General features: G+C 37.6%; 1 protein-coding gene across 4 annotated transcripts in view; it reads left to right on the plus strand.

Annotated features, from left to right (window-relative positions):
• The window catches only part of COL11A1 (collagen type XI alpha 1 chain), a 127,238-nt gene that overhangs the window by 25,172 nt on the left and 76,933 nt on the right, over positions 1–25,133 (plus strand). The window contains exons 5-13 of one of the 4 annotated variants that reach the window (XM_068140998.1): positions 5,360–5,488; positions 15,112–15,228; positions 15,500–15,652; positions 15,840–15,935; positions 18,165–18,410; positions 20,301–20,363; positions 21,797–21,838; positions 22,173–22,235; positions 23,574–23,648. In XM_068140998.1, coding sequence (XP_067997099.1) covers positions 5,360–5,488; positions 15,112–15,228; positions 15,500–15,652; positions 15,840–15,935; positions 18,165–18,410; positions 20,301–20,363; positions 21,797–21,838; positions 22,173–22,235; positions 23,574–23,648 — 984 coding nt within the window. Of the gene's footprint in view, positions 1–5,359; positions 5,489–14,645; positions 14,741–15,111; positions 15,229–15,499; positions 15,653–15,839; positions 15,936–18,164; positions 18,411–20,300; positions 20,364–21,796; positions 21,839–22,172; positions 22,236–23,573; positions 23,649–25,133 lie in introns of those variants that run through there. The other 3 variants (XM_068140999.1, XM_068141001.1, XM_068141000.1) reach the window with 3 other exon arrangements.

Here is a 25,133-nt window from a genome sequence, read left to right on the forward strand (position 1 = left end):
TTAAAATCTTGTGAAAGGTATACTCCAAAAATCTGCATGAATCTCATAGGTCAGATGTACAGAGAACTGAGGAACTAGGCCATACAATTTTAAATACTGGGGAAAAAGAGTCATTTTAGCACTGATTCCTTCATATAGTGCCCTGACATTTGCCTTTTCGACAACACCAGCAGGTAATAGTAGAGGAGATTTTTATCAATGCTAGAAACTTTTAGCTGATAAATAGATTGTAAACGGACTGTTTCATGGTGGTTGTTCTCTAATACACCATATGTAAAACGCATTAGTAAGGCTACATAGGTGAAAGAGAGAGAATGTTTCCAAAGAGATAGTATCTAAGGCTTTCTATGAAATCACAACTAAGACAGTAAGCCATTAACATTTATTGCTTCCAGTGATAAAAGAATTCATTCCTTACTTCTCATGCCCTCAATGCTTTATGTCATCAAAAAAATCTGATACCATATCTAAATGGAGATTTTCTTGTTCCTGTTCCTGCTGTGGAATCTAAGAAGGGCTCTAAAAAGGTGGAATGAAATATAACTATTACTGCCATGAGGCTAACTAAGGCAATCATTACATCAAGAAAAGTCAGTACAATTGGAAAGAGAACTTGGTAGTCTGCTGCTTTCCTGCAAGTTGGATCTCTGTTTCCTTTGTTTTGTTAGTCAGTACTGTATTTTTTAGTGTTGCAAGCTGTTTTCACATCAAGAGGCCATGTTTTCAAGGAAGATACCCCATCTTGTGCAGTACTACCTTATGAGGGGTGTTTTCCAACATCCTGGAAGTGTACCTAGGCATAACATTTCTTATCCTATTGTGTCCTTGTGGAATGCCTGTGAGAGTCACAGAGGAATTTTCAGTGACTGAATTCACCGCAAACTTCTCTTTGCTAGCTGGAGTATTCCTTGCTGTAGAACATTTAGTTTGAATGAACGTCTGCAGAGCTGCTCCAATAGGTGGGCATGTTCTTGTAGTTCTGTAGCCTGTTTCTCCACATTTGCTGTGTTGTGCTACAAAAAAAGGTGAATGTTTTCTCAGATCTTACTAACTTCTTTACAAAGTCTTGGAGGGTTTTGCAAAACACAGTTTATTTGATCAAGTACCTTTTAGGGCAGTGATATGGAAGTAATCTTCCTGTACCATGTTTGTATGCTTGACATAATTGGTGGGCAAGGTATTTTATGATTCTCAGGCAGCTTTTTTCATACAGCCATGAGGCTGATTCAAAAGCCTTCAATTTAAATTATGAGCACATTCCCCAAATACAGGGGAATTAAAAGTTCATAAACTTTTAACTGCTTTTATTTCATATTGCAATGAATTATTCAATTCTGCATTGACTTTGTAAGAGTTATATGTTGGCTTTAACAACTTAGTGTCTATTTCAACAAAGTACTTAATGTCCAAACAAAATATTATGACTTCAAATAGATCCATTTTACTTGCAAGCAGTGCTTATATGCTTAATGTTAGCTATGCCTGAGTACCTTGCTGGATGTTTGCCTTCACCTGTGGGCAACTAAGGCAGAGACCTAGCCTTCAGCTTTCTCATCCCTAATACGTTCAATATCTGATAATCACTGTTTAAAATACATTGTATTAAGTGTTATCCAGGATAAAAGATTGTTATAAGGCAGCAGATTTTTCTCCTTGACTGCTAAATAGGCTTTTGGAACTTTGAAGGGCAAGTTAAGCACACTCATTGTTACAAGTAATATAATGAAAAAGTGACTGTGTACATCCCTCTGACACCTCACAAGTTCTCTGCCATCATCACGCTTATAGAATAATAGACTTGTAGCATTGTTTCAGTTGGAAAAGACCTCTAAGATCATTGAGTCAAACCATCAGCCTAACCATGTCCTGAAGTGCCATGTTCACATGTTTCTTGAATACCTGCAGGAACAGTGACTCCACCACCTCCCTGCTCATCCTGTTCCAATGCCTGATCACTCTTTCCATAAAGAAATTTTTCCTAGTATCTAATCTCAACCTCTCCTGGCACAGTTTCAGGCCATTTCCTTTCATTCTATCACCTGATACTAGGGAGAAGAGACCAACCCCCCACCTCACCACAATCTCTTTCAGGTAGTTGTAGAGGCATCTCTAACATCAAGTCATGGTGGAAGACTGGCTCAGCCAAGACATCAAACATTTGACTTGTGTAGCATACTTCAATATCATCTATCAGCTTTTAAATTGCCTGAGCCATTTTTCCCAACAAAGGTGCTCATGACAGGTTCATGGAGAAGGAAATAGAATAATCTGTATAGACTTTTTTCTCCCCTCTGTGCACTTTTCAGTATTTCCAAGATGATCAGGCATATTTACAAATTTTACTGTGTTCTTCGATCTCCTTCCCGATCTTTGCTCTCCTTGTCTTGCTTTCATCATTATGTCCTGTGAGAGTTCCTTGTTTCCTACAATTTTAATGTAATAACATTATGCACATATGCATAAATGTTTAGATACCTGTGTTGTTTCAGGTCCCCAGCTATTAGAATTGTTAATAATCTGTGACCCTGTTTAAACGTGTTTTCATTTAAAGTTCTTTGGACTTGTGCAGGTAGATCACTAAGTGCCTGATTCATGACATGCTCATGGAAATGAAAGACTGCAAGTTCAGTTAAGTAGACTGCAGGCCAAGTTAAGTATTTTTAGTTTATTCACAAAGAACTTTATACAACGCAATTTCAGTCTCATAAAGCCAAGCAGGTAAAAATGAAATAATGTGTTTGTGAAGACTGAAGTTGTTCCATGAAAAATTCTCACAGAGAAAGAACCTAGATTTGTTCAACAAGTACCTTAGAATGATAACTAAGTCATCATAAGTCCACAATACTATATTTAGAATTTCATGTGCTGTGATGATTGACCTGACCTAAAATGAAAGCATTTCACTGAGAGTGAAACAGCACTGCCAACACATCACATACAAATACTGAAAGAAACCATTTAATTAGCAAAAATAGAAAACCAGAAACAACAACAACAAAAATGAAACCAAATAATTTACTGGAGATATTTTTATAGCAGATGTTGAAGGGAAAAGAAGATGCCAAATGTAAAATCAATCAGTTTCTTGGCAAAGTCATGTGAATAGCCAGTTGCAATTTATATATACTGTGAAGACTTTTGAGGGCCTCCTTCTGTGTGGACCCATGACAGGCTAACAGACTGGACTGGGAAATACAGTTAATAGGTCAGGAGTACGTTTAACTAGTTTAGGGACACCTAAGCCAATTGGTAACAGCATGCTGAGTGCTTCTTGAAAACACACAATTTGACAAAACCCAGTGCCAAAATTCCATGGCACTTGAGAGCAAAGCAAGCTGCAAAATACTGGCTCTAGTCCCCATCCTGGGTTCTTTTAGCATATCGTGCCCAAAAGCAGCAGTTTTGGCACTACTCACATCAGCTGGCACACCTTTATACATGGTGATTTGTATGGGCATCTCAGAAAGCCATGTTCAGACAATGAACAGCACAACGGGCTGAGGACTGGAGTTCTACATGTGCATCTGTAATGGTTGCTCACAAAAAGTCACCTTTTTTGTCTTTCAGCTGCTGATTTTCTCTTAACTTAATCCTCTACCTCACTAGTTTCAATTTGGCTGGTGAAGGAGGAATGGAAGAGCACTTTGGAAACATTTTGCTGGAGATGGGGAATGCCTAGCCCAGGCTAACTGCACAAAACCTCTCAAAGCAGTCAGACTCTTGAGGGAATCATGAGGAATCAAAGGGGTAGTTTCTCTGATGTGTAGCAGGATTTATAGGAAGATTTCCAAATCAGGAAGCATTATTGAGCTAAAAAAATAAAAGAGATAGTCCAGAACCACTGGCAGGTGAAGATGCTTAAGAAATATATTCAAACTCTAAATTTATCTGAGATGCGCATAAGCTGGTAAACTAAAATGAGAGTATTGTAAAGTCCGGATTTGTAATGTATAGCTGGTATGTATTATGAAATTAAGTATTTAATATCTTTGTGTTAATTAAGTCAGTAAAAAAAATTAAATCATAGCACTAGGAAAATTGCAGAAGGTTTTTCACTTTGAGGGATGTTTGCTTCTTTCTGTGTTTTTTCTTTTTGAAAGAAAGGAGCATTACAAATTACTCTTTACTACTTAATATTTTAAGTATTCTCCCATTTGGTTAACTCATTATTGTGAATTTTCCCAGTTGTAGAGTTCCATCAGTTATGATATTTTCTCTTTTAAAGACAAAATATGCACAGGTATGCTAACCAAACTATTCCTTTGTTTCCAGTCTTGGTAAAAACAGAATAAAATTACATTAGAAGTACATCAAAGTTTTACAGTTCCCTCCTTCTGGGGAAGCAGCAAGAGATTGAAGTTAGTGGGTTTTGCCCAAGAACACATGCCAGTTTTCAACAACCTTATTTTTTTGTCAGCATAAGAAGCTCCTGACTGAGGGAATTTATAGTGGAAATGTTGGCAGCCTGGTGCTCCTTAGCTAGTACACTACACTGTGTTAAGAAGCACACTGGATACTGGATGGTTTTCTGTGGAAGATGATAAATATGCAAGGTCTCTGCAGGAGACCTCAGCAGTGCCATTTTTGTTATCCATAATGATGGGGCTCTGGACCATGATATTGGTTTTATGCATTATATATGGGAATAGAGATGAAAATACCATTTTGATTTCAATGCATTCTGTAGCATGTATTTACACAGTGCTTTCTTAATTATTTATTCCAATAACTGTGTGTCTGGTACAATCTTGTTTATTTCATTTTCTCCCTTCACTGGGAGTACAGATGTGATGCAAATTCTCAGAATTAGGCTGTTGATCACTTGCATGCTGAGCTGCATGCTGGTCATGGGAAGTGCCCTAAATTAAATCTTAGGAATTTAGACTGATTCCCAGGGAAGAAGTAAACAAACAGCACTAAAATGGCAGAGCGGATGTTACACCTTCCCACTGTCTGCTTTCCAAACCAGAGACTTTCAGACAGAATTTGCACTTAGTCCTTTCAGTATTACGGAACAGACTGCCCAGAGAGGCTGTAGAGTCTCCTTCTCTGGAGTCCTGGGCACATTCCTGTGCATTTGGGTAAACCTGCTTTAGCAGCAGATTTGGAATAGATCATCCCCAGAGGATCCTTCCAACCCCTGTGATTCTGTGACTAATTTACATTGTTTTGCCATGTGAAGAACAGTTGACATGTTTTCCAGAATGGCAGTGGAAATGAAGTAGATACAACCATAAATGTTGCTGTATTATATAAGTACTGTGTACCTAGTTTGTTTTCTGAATGAAAACTCTGTACTTCTGATGAACTGTAGACCATTTTTGGTTTTGTTATTTAATCTGCATACGTTTTCCTGCAGGGTGACATCCAGCAGCTGCTGATTATAGCTGACCCCAGAGCTGCATATGATTATTGTGAGCATTACAGCCCTGACTGTGGTTCCCCAGTGCCCAATGCTGCTCAGGCTCAAGATCCTCAAGTTGATGAGGTGAGTAATGAACCATGTATTACTGGATCTATTGCATGTTAGTGGTCAAGTTACCCAAGGAGCATTTTCAGCTAAATGGCACATGTTGTTCTAGGTATGAAGGTGGTTGGCTCAAGGAAGCTGTCACACTGATATTTAAATAACCAACATGGTCAAATCAATAAAATTGTAATTCTTCAAAATCCTTAAAATATTATAGTAGTATGAGTTAGTTTAGTTGTCCCTGTTTGTTGGACTTCAATGCAATGTGATTTACAGCTCTGTTTCTTTTTTGCTGAAGTGTGATTTACTACTCTGATTCTTTTTGTGTTTCCTGTGTGAAGATCTGGAAGGCTTGAATAGGCTAGTGCTTTTCTGCTTTGAAATAAGACTGAAGAGTAGTCAGTCAAATAAACTGATCTAACTGATCTTTGTGGGGAAAAGGTTATTAGAATCATCTCTTGGTCTCTATGATGAAGAGGAATATATCTAAATATTTAAAATGCTCTAAGTTGGGAGTACTGTCGACTCCCAGGAGTTAACGTGGCTTAGAGAGACTTGCTTTTGGCCACCAGTGATGGTAAAGATGGCTCCAGTCCTTTAGTGTAATGCATGTGGGAAAGGCTTGGAGCTCACAGAAATCAGCTGGGATCAGATTATAAATTCAAAATCTGTTCCAAATGAAGAAAAAGAATACCTGTGCTCAATTAATAGCAATGGCTACTGGTGAATTATTAGAGTGTAATTCACTGTTTCTAAAGCATGTAGAATATGAAAAAAATAGCCCAGGGGGCAAATTTCCTCCATAATGGTTGATTAGTTAAATCTCTTGCTGTCAAATATTATGCTTATACTATACTAAACGTGTTTAACAGTAGCACCAGTTGACAGCACTCATCTGTAGACAAAAACAACCCCACCAAACTTCATCATAACTCTAAAACCTATATGTACATATGTCGTTATACACTGATCATAGAGAATTCCTATTTATATGTTGAACATCTATTGAAAACAATCTGTGGGCACTAAACAAAGAAAGAGAGCCATAGAATCTCAGAATAGTTTGTGTTGGAAGGGACCTTCAAAGGCCATCTAGTCCAACTCCCCTGCAGTGAGCAGGGACATCAAATCAAACAATTGGCACTGTTCTCCTTGAGCATCCTGAGTAGAGCTTGTTCCATAGCCTAATGCTACTGCCACTGTAATCAGCAAATGTCATTGCAGTCAATGATATTTTCCAAATATCATTGCAAAATTTATCTTAGGGGTAGTGAGGGTTTTAATGTGTTTTTCTAAGGCCTGGGGGTTCTTGTCCTACGATAGCACAATGAGTTTGTGCAATTGTCTATAGAGAAAAAAGTAAAATAAAAGTTTTTAATTTGTAATGTAAGATTTTAAAAGGAATTTGAAAATAGTTGAAAAGAGCTAAAATAATAAAAAATGTGTAACTGCCAATTCCATTTGCTTCAATGTCTTGTTTTGAGTAGTGATTGTCATGCTTTCTGAGCTAAGGTACAATTTCCTTGTTGCTATCCCTGAGTTTTTGTGTGTAACTTTGTATAAATATTCCCAGCCAAGTCAATGAATCTCTTTAACATGTTGTGTAAAGGCATCTGAAATAATTACATCAGCAATCCTGCCAGTGTGATGAATATGGAGTAGAAGAAATGACCAACTGGAGTGCCCAGAATTGTACAATTGTCTGCTAAGTGGTAACAAAGCAGCTTGTTAAAGCAGGCTACTTTATTATCTGCTGAAATACAGACTGTCAGATCACACAGACAATTCATTTTAAGGAAATAAATGAAACAAGTTTTATTTAGGCACTAGAAGAAGTTCCAGAAGACAACAAAACTTAGTTTTTCTGAACTGCTGATTGCAAAATTAAATAGGGCATTAAAAGATGCAAATATAATTACCTTAAGGGCTACAGTGAGATTTACATTTTCTTGTTGCATTCGCGTTTTACCTTAGCATCAGATTCCCATAGTGGTTTGGGTGATGCAGCAGAGAGGATTTCAGTGCCTACTTTTCACATGCAAGGTCCCTTCATCCCTGAATTATGTGCTCAGGCTACCCTAAATAAAGCTCAGGAAGAATCAAGCATCTCAAAATGGTATTCAGAAAAACAGCAAGCTGTGAATAAAGACATGGATCTAGCTAGCCTACAAAGGGAAGACATGGCTTAAATTCTACCCTTCTCTGCAGGTTTACTTAGTTGCACTATCCTGATCACCATCTTGTTCCACTACCTAACCATGGTCAGCCTCCTGCTTCTTCCTCTTCCATCACCTCTCCCTTCTTATAGGAGGTTAGGTAGAGGTGATTTAAGGACTTGAAGATACAATATTTGGACCTGGATGCTGTATTTTGTACCAAAACGGTATTGCCTAGAAGTTGCTTTAAAAATTGTGCTGAATCTGGAGGAAAAAGAAAGGTCATCTGACTACAGAAAGTGTTCAAATTTGAACATGGCAAAGGAGAGAAAGTACTTCCAAGTGGACCAACTTGAAGTATTACTTGGTGAGCACAACTGTCAGTTCTTAGAAATCCCAAGCAAAGAGTCCTTGTGCTTGGTTTACAGCAGGGAAGATGCTGACACATCTTTTAAGGAGTGTATTGTATCCTGTAATATACTCATTAAGTGTCTTACGTCAGAAGAGGATTGCCAGAGAGTTCAGAACATTGTGCAATTAAACAGCTTTTCGATAAGGAGAAGTAATTGGAGAACAAACTAGCCAAGAGCTTTAAAAGATAATTCTGACAGTGTATTGGCATTTTTCAGCCTAGTGTCACAATTGTTTGACTATGTAAAATCTTCCCATGGCCTGCAAACTTTGGAGAGTTTTTGCACAAAGCAGACAGAGTAAGGGGCAAATTGCTGCAAACAAATCAGCAGGAAGGAGGGGAGAGAAAATCAGTAAGAAATGAGAGTTTTCAGTACCAGACTGTTATCTTTCCATCACAGGGTTTTATGGAACAAAGTCTTATTGCTAATAATATGATATCTTTGTGAACCTTGCAGTGTATCTGAATGACTAATACCAGTGGCTCCATATTAACTCACTGAATCTTGGAATTCAGTGATAGGATTAATTACTATGGAACCACTGGTGCTTGCCATTGATGCTTTGCAGGGCTTGTGAACATAGTGGCAAACTGGCCATTTGGCTGAATAGTGTCTTTGGAAGAAAAGGGGCTTCTATTTTGTTGATTTTATTTAAGCTTTATGTTCTCTTTTGCTGTTCTTTTCAGAGTTGGCTTTTTTTAATACCGAGGTTTAAGATTAATTTAGTAATCACTGTTTTATACTGAATGTGTAATTAGGGTTTAAGGATAAATATGAGGATGAAATAATATTCTAAGATTATTATGGTTACTTTTCCTAAGAAAAATACACACCTAACAAATACCTTGAGAATAGTTTGGTCTCTGTCTTTTCCAAATCCTTTCTACTATAAATGAAAACGTATGAAGTTCCATTCCAGTTCAATCACATATGCTTGACCAGCTCACAGAAAACAGAGCAGGGAAAGACTTAGCTAATCTTCATCTTCCTTGATGTTAAGGAGAGTCTTTTCTGAAGTGTCATCATGTCTGGATTTCAAACGACGTGACCTAAAAGCTAGTTAGCTGACTTAGCAGGTGTTAAAAATAGTACTCTTCCTAGCTGTCTTTGTATAGATACGGAGACTTTTTCTTCAAGCAATTACCATATTAAAGAACTTCAAGTGTCTTGTTCTTGGAGGCTGTCTTTGGAAGCTGAATGTTTTGCTCTTATATCCTTGTTTTTATCACTTTCAAGGACGGCGTAAGGAGTATCTGGTAGAAGAGGCCAGCCTTTAAATCTTTCAACATACTTTTTGCCATCTACTACCATGTATTTTGCTTGCTATCCTTTATTTTATTGAATTTTGTAAGGTGTTAATAGGCCTAGAATGGTTTGAAGTCCTCTTTGACTCTTTTGCTAGCTAGGTGATTTAGCGTAATATTTAATCAATGGAAAAAATGAGCTTATGACAGGTTTTTTTTGTTTAGGATTTAAATTATTAGTTCCTTGTAATTTGGAAAGGTAAAGCAAAAAAATGCAAACATTTATGTCTTGGAATTCTGTGGTAGGTTTTTAGAGTGTGGGTAGCTGAAGAATCCATTTTCAAAGAAAGGCTCTCTTCAGAATATTTAAAGCATTCCACAGCTGAAATAGGCCTGGCATACTGCTAATCTTCTGCTTCTAAAATTCATCTGATGAAGAAAACAGTTCATCTCTTTAATTGAAATTGCATGATGATCTGGTAGTGTAATATAATCACTCTGGTAAAGAAAGCATGAAGTCATAGTGGAAAGATTTTGTCCCATCAAGAACCAGCAGATTTTATTCTTCCCTTAATTTGTAATGAAACAGCCATATGCAGTATTCATTACACGAAGGGCTGTCCTGTAACTGTTGGTGGTTGTACAAGAGAAGAAAGAAAACTAGCAGGAAATTGCATCCCATTTGAAGTGTGTGTTACCTGATGTCTCTTAGATGACACCTCTTGCTCAGTTTGGGCTATTCTCCAAGCTGATGATATAATTTTGAGTCAATTTTTTCGATACGCATGGGAAATCACAGAAGTTAAGACAGTTGTATCTGTCCTGCAAATACTGTGAACATATGGTGAATTTCACTGCTATTTCCTGTATCCCCATCCCATCATCTGGCAGTAACAGAGTTTAGGGAAACTTTCATAGACAGTTCTTTGAGCAGGAGTGAAGTAATGCTGCACAGCTGTGGTATGTGTATTTTGTACTTAGCTAAGTCTGTACCCAGAGAGGGATCATCAGAATGATCCACGAGCTGAGTGCCCCTTTAAATCTTGTTATAGCTTCTTGATTCTCTGGCTTCATTCCTCACCAGTAATATCTTCCTTTTGTGCATCATTAACAAAACAAATAATGCTGTCTTCAATTACACTCTTAATCTCCATCATGCTTGCTTTTATTTCCTAATTTGATTTCTTGCTAGAGTTAGTAGTCTTGACTAATTTTAAAAGTGGCATAAATTACTTTTTTGATTTCATTAATTTTGAAATTCTAGATGCTTTCTGCTATGTTTTAAAGAATCTACTTATTCTCTTTCCTTTGACTAGCAGTGCAACCACAACAGATTTCTGAGAACTCCCAAGCTTCTATAAGCTAATAGGCAGGCCTGAGATAGAATAGAATAGAATTAACCAGGTTGGAAGAGACCCCTGAGATCCAACCCATCATCCAACACTATCTAATCAACTAAAACATGGCACCAAGCACCCCATCAAGTCTCTTCCTAAACACCTCCAGTGATGGTGACTCCACCATCTGCCTGGGCAGCCCATTCCAATGGCCTATAACTCTTTCTATGAAGAACTTCTTCCTAACATCCAGCCTAAACCTCCCCTGGTGCAGCTTGAGACTGTGTCTTCTTGTTCTGATGCTGGTTTCCTGGGAGAAGAGACCAACCCCGACCTGGCTACAACCTCCCTTCAGGTAGTTTTATAGAGCAATAAGGTCTCCCCTGAGCCTCCTCCTCTCTAGGTTAATCAACCCCAGCTCCCTCAGCCTCTCTTCATAGGGCTTGTGTTCCAAACCCCTCACCAACTTTGTTGCTGTTCTCTGGACATGTTCCAGCAAGTCAACATCTTTCCTAAACTGAGGGATGATAGCATGGCTTTTGCACTCAGAAATGGTAGCATCCAAAACGTGAAGGCACTTTTCTCAAGGTTTGTTGAGGCCTCAAATTGAGCGGGTTACCTCACTATCTCTAGTTGTCTGATAAAGGTGACCTTGTAGCTGTGTAGCTTCAGGAAAAAAAGAGCTATGTGCCACATACCCAATCTTGACTGTTACTAGCAGGGTAAATGTGAGTTATCAGCTTCACAGAAGGTGAATGAGGTCTCATTCATTATTCACTCCCATTAAATCTGTTCCTGCTGTTTCAAAATGTAGTCCTTATTTAACTGGCCAGTCCTTCACCAGTCTTTCGTCTTCTCTTAAAAAGTGGAAATAGTCTTTATCAGGTTGAGTTGATGTATGTTTCTAAAGTACAACTTTGCAACAGTTAGGGGTTTAGAGATGCATTCCTGCATCTGGACTGACTGTGCCTCAGGCAGTACACTAGGAAGCTTTTGCATCTATGTTTCACTCGTTCTAGCAGGACATGGGCAATACAGTACAAAACAAGTTCTCTCTGTCTGTTGACTGGTGTGAAAAACTAGGTTTGATGGGTTTTATTTCTGTCTGGAAATGTCTGGAAAGGAAGAATCGCTAACAATAGGTCTTGTCTTGCCTTGTGCTGTGACTATGACATACTGCCAATTAGAAACTATCTGAATATAGTTTCAGCATGGTGGCCACAGGTCCTACCTTGTAAGGTCAAAAACTTCCTTAATACCCCTCTGATACTGTGCTCTTAAGATGAAGTCGTTCATGGACACTATTTTCACTTGCTTGGCAGTAATCTGATTCCAGCATGGAAAGTGGCATTCCCCACTTCTCGTCTATTCCTTCTTGCATGCCTGCATGCCATTGCATGCCAAGTGTGCCCCTGTACTTGTGGGGATATTTTGCATGTGTCAAAAAGTTTCATTTCCTTTAATGGAAAAGAACAAAGCACAATAACCAAAAGTAAAGTATTTTTTGGTGTAATCGTGCATGATGCAACAGATACATACTCATGCTTTTTTGTATGAGTGTTTTCTACTTCTCATTCACAAATGTCTGGCTCAACTATTCCTCTGGCAGATCTTAGCCTAAATATCAATTTATTCACCAGTTTCTTTTTTTAATACTAACATACTTGGCACAGACATTTTTTCCTTTCTTTTTTAAAGTTTTTTTTCCAGTCAACATTTCTGTTTAGTTTATGGCCTCTGAAGAATTTTTTGTAGCACGCTGTTGTAGTTTTATTAGTTACATAGTTGGCACAATTCAGCACAGCCATTCAGTTTACCTTGAGGGAAGCCATAGTACTGAGCTTTGAAAAGCATCACAGACTGAGCATTTTAATTGTTAATTGATCAAAATTAATGCTGGAATGAATGTTTCCAGTCTCAAAATAGGTCTACAGTTCTTACTAAAAAAGAACCTATGTGTCTGGAAGTTATTAAAATAAACTCCTAACAGCATATTTAAATTGAAATCCAGCTAATGAAACAGTAGTTCTCTCCAAAATGTTCCTTCACTAATCCCTTAAGATACTGGATAATATTTCACATGGGTAGTCTCTATGGTTCCAATACCTATAAAAATTACATAGCAGAGTGTTTGATTGATGTTGTTTGGCTGGAGAAGCATTTGAAAATATGTAATGGGCTGTCACTGCTAGGGTGGAATGACTGAATTTGAAGAACTATATTTCTCTAAAGACGTCTTTTCTTACTTGTGGATCAACCTGGCTTGCATAGAAGACAAGTGGATCAGATTTTATGCATTTGTACACATTTTTATAGCTCCCAAAGAAATACAGCAAATGCAATGCTGTTCTCTATTTCAGAAGGGCTGGATTTGTCCATGTTGCTATTTCTTTTCTTTACTTCCTTTATGTGACTGCTTCTGCTCCCCTAGAGAAGTGTCACTGCTTTCTTTTTTGAGCGTCAGTGACATATTTCATCAGAAACAAGTTGTATTAAATTGCATTTGCAGAAGTGTACAAGCCAGAAAACATGTTTTTATACATTTACACATCTGTGAAAATCTACCATCGTTGCCCAAGGCTCTTGAAAAATCTCACTTACATGTCAAAGATGTTTCATTGACTTCACTGGGTTTAGAACTGAATCTTAATTTGCTAATCAGGGATTGAATAATCACTTATTACTTACCAGATTTAAGTCTAAAATACTGATGGTTCTGAAAAGTATAAATAGATTAAACTTACTTCTGTAATGCCAGTGATACCCCTAATACAATCAAAGCATTGCTTCCAGGCAGATACAAAGCACGAATGTACTTCCCAGAGAGGATGTTGTCCACCCAAAATGCTTTAATTGGAAACTCTCTTATTAATGCACAATATCATAGAATGTAGTTGTGGACAATTACAAAACATATGTTGCATTGTTTCTGTGTTTGTAAAATCTCATGACTAACCAAGTTACATGTGCATGGGTGTAGAACTCCAAACAAAATACATCTGACTTCTTACCCCTGTGTCTTCTCTTTAAGAAAAGCTGTTGGTTATAGCAGGATTCTGAAGTGTCATGAGTGAAGTGACAGAAACCCACTTGAAAGGATTTTTAAGCAATTAAGGCTTTTCAGTGCTAGTCTGGTACTTCATAAGGATATCAACCTCTCCATATTTTCTGCACACCAAAATCATAAGTACAGGAATTCTATCAAAAGGCTTTTGCAGAGAAAACAGTTAAATCAGCAATTTAGTCACTTGTTAGAATATCCTTTGGAATATGGAAATCTGCTTTAATCTCCATTACAACTTCTTCTAAAAAGTTAATCTCTTTCTGATGCTGATGAAATTTAGGACTTCTATGAATCCTCAGAGTCATTTGGCAATGTAATGTACAAACCCTCTCAGCAATCTAGTGAAACGGATGTCTTCATTTTACAGACAGTGATGCTGACTTGTAATAGGAGAGATTTCAGAAGTGTCTGTCTCACATGAGGCACATTAGACTTTTTCTCCCTAAACAAAGGAAGCAGTCACTTGGACAGATTCTGGCTGCTATTTCACCTCCCTTTGGTTCCCTGGGAATATAAAGAGAATTGGTAGCAGCCGTGAAACTGCTTTATTTACAGGACCAACCAGTTCCTGTAGCTTCAAGCATGACAAGAGTGGCAAGATAGTTTAAAGATATCCTTTCTTGTCAGCTAAGATGAGCAGTATTTGGTGCACATAATATTTAGACCAATAGCTTCATGGCATAGTCAAGGTGACAACTCAGGACTTCCTGTTCACCTGGATTGTGTTCACAACATTAAACAGGCTAATTCTGAGCCCATTTTTTCTCATGAAAGTTTTGTGGGCCAGATTTTCATTTGATACTAGTTATTATAGATATAGAGCAATGTACAGCAGCTAAAGATCTGACCTTTCAATGAAATTATACTAGTGATCAGTTTGCTCTAGCAATGTGCATCATGGAGCTGCCCTGGTTTTGAGAACTCTCCAGCAAACAAGAGGAGGATGGCCATGGTTATTTGTGAGCTGTGGTTTCTCCTGTATCTGGAATTATTAACCCTGTACATCTCAGATACTGGCATTTCTCTGCTCTTCTGGTCACCTGGAAAAAAACACAGGTAGGAGAGTGTAGGTAAAAAGAGGCATTATTTGCAATTTAAACATCAAATAAATATATGCTTTCATGAAGATCAGTTGGTGCTCCCAGTAATCTAAATGATAGTTGATTCTTCTGTGCAATCCAGTAAAAGAGAGGTTTTTTCCTGGCACTTCTGCTTGATTTTTTTAAATTAATTTCATATTGTGCTTTGAAAGAAATTAGAAATTGGGGGTTTCCCCCCAGATGAATAACTCTATTGAATTGTTCATACTACCTTGATTTTTTTTATGCTTTACTTCTAAGTGTAGGTTAGGATGCTTTCCAGTATTGTTAATCCAGTTTGCTGCTACTAACATGGAAATGCCTGATATTTTTCCATTTGCAATGTAGTACACACCCGAAGATTTTATCGAATATGACTATGAGTATGGGGATGCAGATTATAAAGAAACTGATTCTGTAACAGAGGGACCCCCACTGTTTGAAGAGACAGTAGCACAAACAGAGGTAACAGAGTCTGATCTGTTTGTTGTGTGGTGTCCAGCTGTCCCCTGCCACATGGTTTGTCAGTTTGTGTCTTCTATACATAAGCTTAATGTTTTCCTGTTGCTCATTCCTTTACTCTGTAGCTGTAACACTCAACTTTCTGTCAGAGATGGAAGGTCCACGGCTGACAGAATTCATCTCACGTTTGGTTACCCTTCTTTCATTCATGTGTTTTCAATTCTCTTTTCATTTTATTTATGTTTTCCCATTCCATCTTTCATAACGTTTGCAGAAAAAGAAAGCCATGGTCAAAAAGAAGAAGAGGACAGTGGCCACTATCTCAAAGGACAAACTCCAAAAGGCCACAACAAAAAAATCTGAAAAATATGCATCCAAGAAGAAGAAAAGTTATCAAGCAACAGCAAAAGCCAAACTAGGGGTAAAGGTAGCCAAGAAATAATCAAGATCTTTACCAGGTCAAGACTGGAAGATCTCTGATAATAAGAAAAAAATATACCTAACCCCACTAGATGAAAACATCTGGCTAATACCATAACCTCCATAAAAGTGATACCTCTGGAATTTTTCCTACAGAATGTTATTTAATCATGTACTTTTTTCTTTTCTACTAGGCAAATGTTGTTGATGGATTTCAAGAGTATAGCATAGCTGAAAGTGACTATGGGCCCCAGACAGAAGCTCCTTCCAGAACTACTGAAGCAAATGAGGTAATAAGGACTCCTGAGAAAATGATAGGCAAAAATACTTGCCCACCGAGTGCCAATGGTTAAAAAGCACAACACATATTGAGAACACAAATTTCTGTCTGTGTGTAGATAGGTATATACTGTAACAGCAGTTCATGCAGTTTTACACTTTCTCAGCTAATATTAGAACCTACTGTTTTCTTGGGCAGAACTCCTGTGAATTCTGCAAACAGCTGCTGCATCTTTGAACTGCAGAGAACTGCTGAATCTGCACTGCAGAATTGATGATTCTGGAAGTCTTTCCATGATATATGCTGTGGGAATGCAAGATTATTGCATTCAGTGTGGATGTGAACAGAGCTATGTCTAGTCTAAACTAGATTAAATACTAGACATAGTCCTCCTGATCTTATTTTTCTTGTTAATCTTAAGATGCAACATAAAATGAGCCTAACAAAAGACAGGGAATGGCTGCAGCAGAATATTTAAGTTGAGTCAGAAGCCATCAGTTCCTTTTAAGAGTTTGTCAGCTAACAAAACTAAATTATTTGCTTTTCACTGAGGCTCTACTTAGATGAAATTTATTTGGAATTGCCAAATACAATGATTATTTTGACATATTTAGCGACCATGTTAGCAGAAAGCCACAATGACAGGTCTAAGCATTATTTTAAGAGTGCTACAGCTAAGCCAGTGTTGATTAATATGCTTGCATATTAATGAATGCTAATTCTTACAAAATGATGACTGATTAAAAGAAATACTCTTTTCATTTTTCTTTTACATTCTCCTTTCAAAATTAAGATATGTTGCTTAAAAGATGTACAAAACTAACCCTCTCCCTTCTCTGAGCATTTGAAAAGTGAAAAAGAAGAGAGTTCCCATTTATTGAGGAATTTTGGTTAGTTTTTGGCTGGGTTTTTAGTTTTTTCTTTGTTTGGTTGGTCGGTTTGTTTTACTTTAGGTTTTTGTGGGGGTTGGTTGGTTTTGGTTTTGGTTTGTTTTTGTTACTCCTATGTACGTTGGAAGGTAAAGGTGATTTAAGGTATATTTTATTCATTCCATTGTAGTGTTCTTGTGGTACATCTCATGTTTACTTCTCATAAGTTGATTGACAGAAGCATATTTAAATCATTCTGCTTTTTGGGCAATGAGAGGCCAGTTTGAAGTAGTAGGGTAGTAACAAGAGAGGTCCAGAGTGCTAAATGCTCTCCTTAGTGAAAGTTCTGCTTAAGGGCAAAATTTGGCTTAGAATTGGTTCAGATCTGCATTTAGTTTAGCTGTTAGGCAAAGCCATAGTGCTGTAGGTAATGGAATTAGGCAACTGTTAAGTCAGAACCTGACCTTCTATTTTAATTGCAATATAATTAGATATCATGATTAGATCAAGATATCTTGATTAGCTTCTTCATATTTTTTTTTTTTTTAAGATCATACTAGTTCCTCTTGTCTAGCAACTCATATTAGCAGTACCTAAATACTTGATTTCTTCAAAATTATCCTTTCAGGAAACCTCTGTAACAGAATATAGCAATCTCTCTTCCCCCCCCCAGTGGTTTTGTACATCTCAAATACAGCATTCTTGTAAACTGCTTTGGTGCTTGTATGTTGATTGCTTCATTTGACAGTTAACATACCTGAAGATGAAACTGAATTTAGCAGGTAGAATTTGATGAGGAAAAGAAAAAGTGTGTAAATTGCCATGACACACATGAACCATGACTTAAAGTGATAAATGTGCTGAAAAATCATTAGTAAAAGTTGAAACATTTAGTTCGGCATTGTTATTTATAGACACAAAATCACGAGGAAGGCTGAGCTTAACTGTAAAATGTTGCTTTCCCTTCCTGTACATTGTTAGAGTAAAAACATCTGAATTTATCATGTTTCATTCACGAATATTTGTGAGCACGAAAGCAAGCAGGCACATCTAGCTGTGTTGGTCACTAAAGGAACATTGAGCAAGCAGTGCACTTAGCTTCCTGGATACTGAATTCAAATGGTTATAAAATTAATCTGAAAGGTGTATGAAAACATTACTTCTTTGTACTGCTTATACAAAGACCTTTTAATTACTCTGAAAGACTTCCAGTCCTTCAGACTCTAATTAAAAGACAATGTGCTGTAGTTGTACTGCTTTTTCTTCTGTTGACAAGTCATCATGGTGGATCAGCATATGCTTACGTTGCTTTACTAACAATAACACACGTATTCCTCCTGTTCCCAAATCTTTGCTACTGGTATGAATAGCAAAATCCTGTTGAAGAAGTGTTTGCTGAAGAATACATAACTGGAGAGGATTATGATAAAAAAGCTGAGGAGACTGAATATGGAAGCAGAGGAGTAGACATCAGTGAATCTGATCTGCTGGTAGATGGAGATTTAGGCGAATATGATTTTTATGAATATAAAGAATATGAAGAGAAGCCAACTGATACCACTAATGAGGAGTTTGGTCCAGGTGTTCCTGCAGAGACCGATTTCACAGAAACCAGCGTAAGTTTACTGGGGACATAATGCAGACTAATTGAATTTAGCCATCCTGTTATGCAGTCCCTGATCCAAAGCTGCTTGTACAGATTAAGTGTATTCTCACTTTTGATAGGCTTTGCACAGAGCCCATCCTCTTGTTTTAGTCATTCTGAACTTTTAGTTAAATGTAAAGGGTTTTGTCTCTTGGGGGAGGAAGTAAGGGAGGGTTGAAGATGGGAGGGAAAAGAAGGAAGAGGTGAAAATCCAAAAATGAAGAGTTTTAAAATTCTTTCTTAACTAGAGCTAAAGCTGGAAAGAATGTTAAGTTGTAATGCAGGTGCAAGCACTGTATTAATATTTTTACATGATTCCCCTAAGAAGTTAAAATGCATGTAAGTGTTAAGATTGTCTTCTACTTCATGAGTAGGAAGGTGAAAGTCTGAACCCTGTCATAAAAATAAGCTTAGTCAGTGGTGACAGGATTATGACCTTGCAGGAGTGACCTAATGGCTCAGTATACATAAAGGAAGATGGGATGGTGTGGTGGGTCCTGTGAATCATGTTTTTTGTGTGTGTGTGTTTTATAGCTCTTTCTTTCCCTCTGACTTGATCACAGTCTTAACAGCAAGGCTTTAGTTTTCCTTTAGTTGTGCCAGGATCCTCATTTACCAGTTTACTAGGCTATGGAAGCTGCAAAAAACCCCAAACTAATGTGACTAAGACTGAAAGCTAAATTAATTCCCACTTGGATTTTTAATTTGAAATGCCCTGAATATAGTAGGAATGGAGAATTTTGTTTACAGCATTTGCTCAGTCTTTATTTGTTCCTCAGAGACTCAATCTTCAGTTTAAAAAGTATCCAATCAATGACAGCAAGTTTTGTGATGTTCCTTTCTCTGCCAACCTTGAAACCCATACTTCTCTCATTTATCACTCCTTTTTTAAACCCTTTTGGGGTCATTGTATTTTTTCATGATCCTTATCAATGCAATGTGATACAAGGTGACTTTTTTTCCTTCTAGCCCTGGTAGGGACACTGTGGCAGAATGACACAGAAAATGTCAGATTATCTGCAAAGCAAAGAGCCCATAAGGCACCATTTGTGCATGCATTAATCGAATGACAGTGTAGACTCTATCACCTGGTGTAAATTTCAACCTAAAACACCTTGGTACAAAACTGAAGGAGTCAGGAAGCTTAAGATGGAACCCAGGCACTGACTTGTACCAGCTTTATTTCAATTCTCCTCTGCTGAACCAGCGAGGTTATATTATTTTCCCATGACATATGGATGTATTTGGAACAAGTGAAGCTCAACTTTTGATAAAAAAGACAATATGAAACATCCTCAGTACCTAGAAATTTTTGGAAAGGGATAGATATTTCCAAAGACATCGATTTATGACCAGTTAACTCCTTTCTCATTTATTTCATCAAATCACAGACTTTTCTCAGACTAATTTATATGGTGTGGATGTCTAATGAATCAAAAAAGGAGCTTGAAAGGTACTGTCCATATGGGATAAAGGGATCTTTCTTTCCAGCTTACTTTAGGCTAGCTTAACTAAGGAAGCCATGAAGAATCATTGTTAATTGCCCAGAATATGTCCATTCAAATAAGAAAAGAAACAACTTTGTGACTTAGATACGAAAGTCCAAAGTCCTAATTCAAATTATGGGATGCAACCTACTGAAAAACTACAAGTTGATAATATTAAATAATTAGAAAAATCTGCATGCAATTTCTGCATTTTCCATTTCTGATTGATATGATTTGTGCCTGCTGATGTATTTTTCACAGCACCAATCAATTCCAGCGTTAGCTTTCAGTTACAGGTTGCTGCAATTCTTTATTGTACCTGATCTTTAAACCTTCTACTTACTCTCCTTTTTGGGGCTGTTTTTACTGCCCAGGTGACTGGACATGGGGCTTATGGAGAAAAAGGCCAAAAGGGAGAACCAGCTGTGATTGAACCTGTAAGTATATATGTGGGTGAGTTTTTCTGTAGCGCTATGTATGTACGCTGCTGAAACATCATTATCAAACCATATTGTTCATGGTAGGATGACCGTAACATTATCCATGTTCTCTGAAACAACCACCTGCAGTATGGATGGTATAAAGTGAGGACAGTAGCCTGTTCAGCCTCCACTTATGGTTACACAAAGGACAAACCACATGCTCCTTAAAACAAGGGCAATTGTTTTGAGAAGAGGAAAACAGAGCATAGGTCTGCTCTTCAGGCCATTTACTAACTACTGCTAGGACAGCACTGCAGAGAGAGCTTCCAGATTAGGCACAGGTAACTTTCACTACACCTTTCAGCAAGGACAAGGAAGTCCCTCTGAGAGGTTAAATAAAAGCTTGCATGTTTGACCTTTGCTGATGCAATCAAACTGCTACAAGTTTAATTAAATGCTTCAGAGCTCACAACTTGGTCATAATAGATCATCAGCTTACAAAATTTTTCTCATCTTTAAATAGCAGGACAAAGTTATACTCTAGCATCATGTTTGATAGAAATTAAAATATAACAATTTTTTTAAAAATCAATTATACAAAAGTAATAATATTATAATATCTGGCAGAAGCTGAATGACAGTGTGGTTTACTCTTTTAGAATTTTCAAGGACTGCTTTCAAATATATATTGAACCCAAACAGAATTGAAAGTTTAATCAAGGGGGTAAAAATGAGCTTAAGTAAAGCCTGATAAAATGCCATGATGTGTTATTGTTACCTAAATATGAAAGGTCTGGATTCTGTGATCCAAAAGCTCCCTTGTAATTCTGTATTCATATCCCAGGATTAGCATTTGCCTAAGTTGCTGTTCACCAAAATTAATGAATGTGTTACAAGTTAAGATTGTGACCTCTCAATCATCATCTGTGGAGAAGCTGAAGAATGTGTTAGCTCATGAAATGCATGCCTTCTTTGAACCATTGCAAAATAGATTTAGTTTGCATCCATGGTACTAAAGAGATATTCACTGCTCATATTCAGCATTGTTCACTACAGCTAACTTCAGGCTTCCTTGTCCAATCCTTCTTCCCATAGAAAGCCTAGTACAAGTGAGGCCTTACTATGATCTAAAATAGGGACTAGCATCTACACCGAAAAAAAGGGTCTAGGGGGTGCTGTAAGATCCACAACATAGAAAAAGCCAGAGTTGCACACTTCAGTTTCTTTAAATAAGTTATTTTCAATGGAGTACTGTGAGATCCCTCCAGTCTCAAAGTCTTTCTCCTTCTAAAAACCACACCATTCCCATTCCACTTCTAGTAACTGCAGAGACAAGATCCACAGAAAAGTTTAACAAAACAAAGCTATCTTTTCAGTTCAGCTAAAAAGGTTTTTTGTGTAGTTCTCCAAGACATGACAGATTTACTCTTTTTTTATCCCCCCCCTAGGGTATGCTCATTGAGGGACCACCAGGACCAAGAGGACCTGCTGTAAGTAGATTATTCACCATTTCCTTTTATTGCATTTGATTTATCCACTGTGTTTTGGCCTTAATGAGTTAACACAGTTAATATTTGTCTTGACATAGTTCCTAAATGATATATTGCATTTTTAGGAGGAAATAAGAAAGGGTCAACTCTAGCCTTTCAAGGACAGCATTCTGCAAGCCAGGTGCACATGCATTTCAAACTTTGGCAGGCAAGAGAAGTATGCTACCTTACAGAAGAGTGTAGCCAAATACGTGTTGGGTGAAATTTTCCTGAGAAAAAATAGTTCAAATATGCTGCAAGCATTCAGCATAACAATGTCATTCATTTTCCATAGGGTCTTACAGGTCCCCCAGGTCTACAAGGTCCTGTTGGTCCTCCAGGTGACCCTGGTGAAAGGGTAAGTCAATAAACAGATCCTGCTGGATATTCATGGTATGTCTTGCACTAATTTCTACAAGAGTAAGTGGGTTAGATGCTGATCTGAAATGCATACACTTAGGTTGAGAAATTTCAGTGTAACTGAGACTGATTTACACAGCCGAGCAAATGAAATGAGTATCTGGACAAATACTTCCTAAGTGGTAGAAAAATGTTATGTAAATAGAGGAAGAAGGCTAAGTTCCTATTTGTATTTGTTCCTCTGTTTTGATGTTAATTATTGTAAAATATAGCAAAGTAATAAGTACAACATTTCAGGGGGATTTTTAAAGAAAATCACTCTGCCCTTAGCTATAGCGTGTAGAGATACAGAGAAAACAAACTCTGCAGAATCAGAGTACACATGGAGATGATGAATGATAGATAATACTTAGCTCTTGGCAGAATTAATTTGCCATATTAAATAGCATGCTGCATAAGAACTCTATCCAGACATATAGATAATTGAAATGTAAGCTATAATTTTAGTCTTACATGTTTTGGATCAACTTTCCTATTATTTTGTTCCGCATCTGAGCAGCAGAAGGAGCCATTTAAAACAGTTCAATGTTTGTTGTTCTGTCATTGCAACCCTGCAAGAGAGTTGTTCTGGTGAATAAGTACTTTGCTTGTCAGATCTGCTGCAGGCGAATCGGCACTCCTGATGCAGGTCCTTCCTGCCCTTAACAACTTCAGCTAATAAAGATGCAGCATGCAGATCACTGGAAGGAAAGATGCAGTTCTAAATCTAACTGTTGTGATAGCAGCAGTACTTACCTGTGCACCATGATGGATCAATAATCGTTGAGTGTCAGTTATGCACGTTAGTATCTTTCTTCAATTCCAGCTTAGCTCTTCCTAAACTATGAGAGAGAATTATAGTTCATAAAAAAGAGATTTCAACTCATAGCTGAAGACCATATGTAGCTTTTGAAAATAAAGCCAACTCAAAAAGTTTACAGAAAATCAGTAGAGTTAGTTTCCTATATCAAATAAATCAAACACTGGAACACAGTGCAAATCTCAGCACAACCTATGAAATCATGAGCAGAGCTTGTGTAATTGGGTACTCTAGACTCCATTTTTAAATACAATATTTAAGTAAAATAATTAAAGAGAGCAGCTTTCTTCCCTATTGCTGAGTGTCTTCCCCAAATTCTGCTCTTTAATTACCTTACTAATAATGAATAACAATCCCAAATGACTTGCCTCAGAGTGCATCATGAACACCAGGGTAAGTATGAGTGACTCAAAGGGTTTATCTTATATAGCTGTCTTGTTCTCATCCCTTTTTTCTTTCATCCCTTTGTTGTCTTAGGGTCCACCTGGTCGCCCTGGTCTCCCTGGTGCTGATGGTTTGGCAGGTCCCCCAGGTACCATGTTAATGTTGCCGGTAAGTTGTAAGAAGTATGTAGTAGATTCCTTTCCTCATCTGATTTTATCTGTGCATATAAAGATCATATAAAGTTTCTTGTATGGTATAAGCATTTGAAGATCATGTTGTAGCTTTTTTCTCTCAAACAAAACATATGCTTTAGCTCCTGTGTGACTGTCAGTTTGGAGCCTACATGAAGTATTGCAGTCACTGAAATCCTCCTGTTTTCAACAGTATCTATTATTTGTAACTATATGTCCTAAACAAGGAGTTTGCTGTTGTGCAAAGGGTACGTACTCCCTGCAGGCATGTGTGCTTCCGAGTCTTTTTGACATGGAGAATTTTAAGTATTCCATGCTTAAAATTGAGCTTCAGTCCTCTTTGAAAAGTCAGTGCATCTTTTGAATAGAAATCTATGCACACAGCCAGCTTTGCTCCCACTGGAATCAAAGCAAAACACCATCTGTTTTAGCAGGTGGAGGAACAAGCCCAAAGCTGTTAAAGTATCTTGCAGCTTTGTGGTATGAGAAGTACTATGTGCATGGAATTCATTATTCCTAAGTGTATGAGTGAGTATGGTCTGACAAGGACTACCAGCCCGAAGAATTGATAAACCAATTGTAAATGAAAGGGTAGCAGTTTGCTAAGTAAAGCAAAGTAAGTGAAAAGTCCTGGAGCTGTAGTTGTGCAGTGTCTGATACAGAAGGAAGGACTCCATCAGTATCAATGAGGAAAGGATGATTTTGTAAAGTTATTTTCTATTTATGAAGCAGTCATTGGCAGCTTATTAAAATAAGCTAATAAGCTATGCTTGCAGCAAGTTCTGTTATCATAGCTGACTGTACAATATATGTATTTATTTATCAGTAATGAGTTGATGGGGAAATGCTACTACCCCTCAGGGCAATTATTCCCAAATCATTCTTCCATCTGGAATTGCTGTGCCATCAGAGGAAAAGTTGCCTTTTCAGTTTGCTCCATTAAAGGAGTGGACTAATACTTAATCTATTGGTCACTCCAGAAAACTTCACTAGCTTTATTTTTAGGTGTTAATGAGTCTCACCAAGTCAAATTTCTTAGGAAGCAAAAGTTGGCTTCATGTCTTCCACATTCCAGCCTAGTCATTTAGCCGCTGTCCAGACTTCTTTTCCATACTTTTAAGTCCCACTAAGAAGCCACTATCCATTTAGGACAGATGACCTGATCACTGCCTTGAAAGCCATCCCTTAAAACTGTAAAGGAGTATACAGCTGGAACTAAACCCAGCAGTGGCAGACTGTCTCATCACATAGATACATTCAATACACCACATAACATGTGGGAGGCAGCTTTTGTGGGACGTGGCTCTTCCAACATCATGTCTGGGGCTTGAATCCATCAAAATGGGTTCAACTTGTCAGCACATGCAGACAATGAGTTTGTGTATTCTTGCTTTAAAAAATATTTTGGAAATGTTGATTCCACTGTATGTGGATCCCTACAAACCATTTGGTCTCCTTTAAA

This window comes from Melanerpes formicivorus, unplaced genomic scaffold (assembly GCF_026170545.1).
Source record: "Melanerpes formicivorus ecotype bairdi unplaced genomic scaffold, bMelFor1.0.p_v2 SCAF_7, whole genome shotgun sequence".
Taxonomy (NCBI): domain Eukaryota; kingdom Metazoa; phylum Chordata; class Aves; order Piciformes; family Picidae; genus Melanerpes; species Melanerpes formicivorus.